Consider the following 6,000-nt stretch of genomic DNA (forward strand, 5'->3'; position numbering starts at 1 on the left):
GGGTCTGGAAGGCAGAGGAATACTAATAAGAGTCTCCTCATTTTATCTTCATATAGTTATTAGAAGACTTTCTATAAACATGAGCAGTACAGTATAGATCTGCTGAATTATGAAGATAAATTGATTTGATTTTTGCATAGGGGTTTACAGTATTTTGTCTTCCCTCTACACATTCGTACAGCTTCTCTATTCTCCAACTTCAGCCGTGATACATACGTCAGTTTGCCTGGTAAGAGAATAAAGTATGTGGATTCCAACCTGCCTGATAGTTATAGTGATTCTGATTGGAGTAGGAGTACTCCGTAGAGTAGAGATACAGCTGGTCTTCCTGAAAGATTATTGGTTATGATGATACTGAAATTAAATTAAAAGAGTTTACACTTAGAAAGGGATTTTGTATGGATGTTGATTAGAAATGCATCACTTGAATCAACAACAAAGAAATGGGCGAACTGCCAGAAGATGGACTCGTGGAGTTTATAAAAGCCCTCTGCTAAATCATGTCGCCACTGCGTCCGCCACGCATGCTTTTGCCTTGTGAAAGAAATGTCAGATAAATGCAAAGTGCTAACAATAAAATGTGTTAGTAACAGTACTAAATGCAGTCAACCCTGTCATATATTACAAAGGTCTGGGGGCATATATCCTAAGACAGTATACAGCAGTTTTCATTTCCAAAGTGCTCAATGGAGGTGTTAGCAGTTGATGTTATTCTTCAATAACACAAACCCAAAAGCAAATCAGGGAGAGAAAAATAGATTTATTTGAAAATGACAAATCATAGATGTTATGCTGGGAGGTAGATGGTTGATGTTCATTCTCCCTGCCCTCAGATTTTCTCCACAGAACAAAGAAACAGGATGCAGTTTTATAACCCCCCACCCTAGCCTGGGGTTAACCAATCAGATGTCCTTGCAGAACAACTGGGCCAATGGCCAAATAACAAGTATCCTGCTCCAGACTCAATATAAACGTGGCACACGTAGCTCTGAGTTCAGGAGTGACATTCCACAGAATCTAAACAGCTGTTGAACTGAAGACCAACTATTTACATTGACAATTCCCTATTGACCATTAGTACTCTATTTAGTTTTTAGTACTCTCGTCCTCTGCGTTGTGTATTTATCTTCAAAATATTCTTATAGAGGCAAGCATGTGCTCTGGAAAACCAACAACAACCACACTGAGCACATTGACCTGAAGGGATGAGGAGAGAAGCCTTACCAACAGACACCACGTTTACGGTTAGCGATCCGTGTTTCACCCCAAAGTACCAGAGGATCACAGGCACCAGAAGACTTGTACAGGGAACACAGAGATAATTGCAATTTTCCTGGGATGGGGCTCTGAGAAGTGGAGTGTTGCGGACATTAAAGAAGTCGTAAGCGAGGTGGCGCAGGGGGAGTATAAAGTATAACAGTTTATTACTGCGATTCCGCTCTATTGTGTTTTATTCCAGACCCAACTCAGCCCTGTCTCTGCTTCCCTCTCTCCCTCCCTCCCTCTCTCTCTCCCTGTGGCCACAGTACAGTATTTACATCCTTCCCCAGCCCATATCACCTCAGATGAACCCCACCACTTCCTGCCTACAACCAACCACAGAGAGACATGGTTGGAATTTAGGAAGACCTCCAAAAAACACACAGGTCAATTCAGTTGGATCTGTTTCAATAGGGGGAGTCTGTGGTCTCTCGTGAGGAGGAAAATCCCAAGTCCCCAAAGAGAGCTCAACACAGACTCCAGTGAAAGGCCAGGCGAGAGAGAGCATCAACACAAATCTTCTGATTTCATTAATTATTCGGACTGTTTAACTCTCTCTTTCCAATTCATTTCTGAATGTGTGTGTATTCCCTGTGCGCCTGACATTCTGAAGGTTTATTTAATGGGTATGGGGTAATGTTTCTGAGTTCTCCATCCAACGCTGTGTTGGGGTTAATCCCAGAAGCCATTCCAGATTACAGAATCTAGCATACTCTGACTTTATTTAAGGAGTGTTCTCTTGTTTCGAGGCGATGTCACTATTTTCCTTAGAATAAGCATATTTCACAATCGTTTTCCTCCCAGGAACCTAGTGTGAATTGATCACCACATGAAAGGCAATTATTTGTATTACTGGAAAAATAAGAAATAAATTAAATTATATCCACAGCTATCCAACACCATTTCTGCTATGCCATCTTGGAATAATTGACAAAAGCAATTTTTCCTCAGAAAAGATGAACAGCATCAACACCATTAAACAAATCTGTACCTCAAGGTTCCTAATACTTCCCATCAGAAAAGGACGAACCAAAAAACAAAGAAAGAAAATGCATGGCACAAGGCCAAACTGCTGTTTTCTTCCTCTTTTTTTCAACTGCAAAGTCATGTCTTTTTTTCAACATACAGTATGTAAGGGAACAATCCACTACTGGATAGTATGTGCTATGAAAGCCCCAAACAGTACATGTGATCTATAAGGAGCAAATACAGTACATGTGATCTATGAAGAGAAAATACAGTGCATGTGCTCTATGAAGAGAAAATACAGTACATGTGCTCTATGAAGAACAACTACAGTACATGTGCTCTATGAAGAGAAAATACAGTACATGTGCTCTATAAGGAGAAAATACAGTACATGTGCTCTATAAGGAAAACATACAGTACATGTCCTCTATGAAGATACTATACAGTACATGTGCAATATGAAGAGAAAATACAGTACATGTGCAATATGAAGAGAAAATAGAGTACATGTGCTCTATAAGGAGAAAATACAGTACATGTGCTCTATAAGGAGCAAATACAGTACATGTGCTCTATAAGGAAAACATACAGTACATGTGCTCTATGAAGATACTATACAGTACATGTGCAATATGAAGCAGCCATACTAAAAACTTTACTTTCTCCTGACTTCAATAGTGATCTATGGTGCAGTTTCATTACCAGTTAACCGTGTTGGCTGTACTGCACTCAGAAGAGGCTCCATCTCCACAGAGAAATTAACAGTGGGCATTTAGAGCAGCATGTTGACTTGCCTACACCAATTCATTTAACAGATGAGCATTATGTTAATACAACATGAAGGGTAATTTAAAGATAGATGAAGAGGAAAAGTGGGCCAGCGAGGAGGACCAGACATGGTCGAGGCCACCAACCTGTGACACCGCCCCTAGGCGTGAGACATGGCCAGACTGGTTAAGCATACAGGGTTCTGTTGGAGATCAAAGTGAAAATGCTGCTGTGTCTCTCCTGCTGTGGTTCCATGTAAACAGACCTAGGAGGGGCTCTCCTGACTTTTACAAGTTGAAAAATGGAGCCGCACACAAATGTAGGAGCACAATGAAACATATTTGAGATATTAAAGCTAGAATCTTACATTTTTCTAGGTGTACTGTGGCTCCTAAATAAAAAGCCCTGCTAGTGTATATTAGGAAGACCCCATACGACATCCCCTGGCAGTTGTCTATAACATACATGCTGCTGTCATGATAAGGCTGAATCATGCATTGCATTTCATAGAATATTTGAGACATTTCATAAGTTAGAGCTGGAAGCCCCTAGTGTTGTTGACCCGGAGGTTGGGGTTTCATTCAAAGCCATTTCCTAATTAAGCCACATTGAGTTGTTTATTGACTACTGTGCTGGATTTCACAGCTCACCGTAACTGCACACACAACTCCTTTAGAATCAGACAATTAACAAACTACTTCAATAGTCATGTCACAATGGAAATCATTTACCAAATTAGAACTAGTCTGCACACAGGGGTCTTTGGATACATGGTCATCATCAGGAACACCCAAAAGAACACTGAACCTCTTGGCAAAAGCATACAAAAGGAGTTGGACTGAGAGACAAAAGGCAGTGGGTTCAAATCCTGTGCAGGCCAACCCTCAAATTTGCTACATTAGTGTTAGTAGTGGGATGCTGCCATGAGGGCATCAGGCATAAGGAACTTCAGCCAAGCATGTTACCTGTCTGATCCTACAGTGAGCTCTCCCCACAAAGTAGAAAGTTCAGTAGGCTACAGTGACAGATGAAGCCATCATCTTCAAAATCTACTAAAATCAGCCAGACATGATGAGTGTCATCAGTTCTATAACCACAAAGGGGGGCACAGAAAAATATAGCAACATGATTCAAACTCGGCAGGGACATCACAGACAAGTCACTTCAGAAATAATTTAATAACTGGTGGCTTTAGCAATTTCCTATGAACTCTCGCCACTGAATGTATCCCCCCCCCCCCCTCACTTTGAATCGTGTTGGTGTCATCTTCAAGTACTTTGCAATATATTCTCATCTGCGTGTGTGTAAGTGAAGCCTACTTCTCTACGTGTGCGTAAATAGAGTAGTTGTGTCAATCGAAGAGCAATGGATAGGCAAGGATGGACGTCATAAATATAGGGGATAAATAAGTCGTAGAAGACACCAGAGGTAGCCAGCCGATCAAAGATGCAAAACCATCGGTACACTAATCTAAGAGCAATAAATAGGCAAGGAATAACGTAATAAATACAGGGGATAAATAATAAGTCGTAGAAGACACCGGAGGTAGCCAGCCGATCAAAGCTGCAAAAGCAGCGGCTCAGCAGGCGTAGGTACATACAAAGAATTCTTCTGTAACTCCAAACTGAGAAGAGGATTGTGACTGGTAATCTAAAGCAACACAAAAGCAACACAATTATATTAAAAATGAACTAGAATACAACCCGTACCTTGAAATCCAAAGAAGAAAAAGAACCCTGGTATCCAAATTGTGTATATCCAGAAGGAATTCATGTTGTCCTAGTCAGCTCCAAACCTTTCCTCTCTTGCAATAATTTCGTGAGCAGGCAGTATCGTTTTTTGGTAGATATTATGCTCAAAGGGCGTATAGCACAAACGCTATGTCCTAATGCTGCAGAGCACTAAAACTACAACTCAAGTGCTCGAGCGCTAAACGCATCCTTTTTGTAATCATGAATAGCTGTGCGCTTCAGCACCTGCCTCTCCTGGTCGTCACTGCCACCTAGTGGATAAGCAAGTACCTAGAAAAACACCAGTTGGACATCTGATTATTGATGACGATACGGACCCATGCTGCACGGGGGAGTAACCGGCCGGCCTATTTTCCAACTGTGTTTATTGTGCAATTAAATTGGTATTTCAGCAACGCTTTATGGATCAACACATGCATGCCTGTCATATAGAATAGCATTCTGAACCATTTATTTCACATCTGACATATTCTAATGACTGTGTGTCTCACTGTCTATATCCATGTACATGCTTCCATTATCTATATTCCCTCCGAACACCCCTGTAGCTACTCCAGCCATAACCTTCAGATCTCTCTGATGCATAGGTTACTATAAAACCAATAGAAAAATCAGGACAAATGCACACAATTACAGTTATTTCAGCAACTTAATCCAGATTGATTCTCTCATTTCATGTTATATGCAATCTGTGATAACAATATAATTATTTCCTAAATTAAGTCCCAGAACCCATGCTAGTTGAAAGAGATATCTAGCTACCTACTGTGAACCCTTCAACAACTCCACAGCCACACAGCAGTCCTCAAGAGTGGTGCAACCTTTGGCTACCCTCTGTAAACCAATGACAAAGGTCCTCTGTACCGCATGAGGTGTGTCCCTACCAGAGGTGAGGCTTGGCAGGAAAGGACAGGAAAGGAAGATAGCAGCACGGAAATCTATGGTGTATACTAATGAATACTAATAGTGACATTTGGTAAGAGAGCTACATTCAGCCTGCAGGCAAGGTGAGGGCGGGCTGTTTGTAAAGACACTCTGTTCCTCTCTCTCTCTACTGCCAACACTGTCCTCTCATCTACCGTTTTACATGTCCACGACTGATACCAAGGCTAATACAGACAAATCCTGCAAATTCATTCAGTGTGGCTACCCTGTCTTTTTTGTGATAAAGCATTGTTTTTTCTTACTGAATCTTACTAGATTTGATTGTGATAGCAATGAAAGCAGATGCTGCCTGAACATGCCATTGTAT

The 6,000-nt window shown here is 41.1% G+C and overlaps 1 protein-coding gene across 1 annotated transcript in view; it reads right to left on the reverse strand.

The window, feature by feature from the left end:
• LOC120018341 (limbic system-associated membrane protein-like) overlaps positions 1-4,902 on the reverse strand; it is a 476,581-nt gene extending 471,679 nt beyond the window's left edge. The window contains exon 1 of the mRNA XM_038961482.1: positions 4,707-4,902. Coding sequence (XP_038817410.1) covers positions 4,707-4,770 — 64 coding nt within the window. The 5' untranslated portion in view covers positions 4,771-4,902. The remainder of the gene's footprint in view (positions 1-4,706) is intronic.
• Between the last annotated feature and the right edge of the window lie 1,098 nt (positions 4,903-6,000).

This window comes from Salvelinus namaycush, chromosome 23, assembly GCF_016432855.1.
Source record: "Salvelinus namaycush isolate Seneca chromosome 23, SaNama_1.0, whole genome shotgun sequence".
NCBI classification, from domain to species: Eukaryota; Metazoa; Chordata; class Actinopteri; order Salmoniformes; family Salmonidae; genus Salvelinus; species Salvelinus namaycush.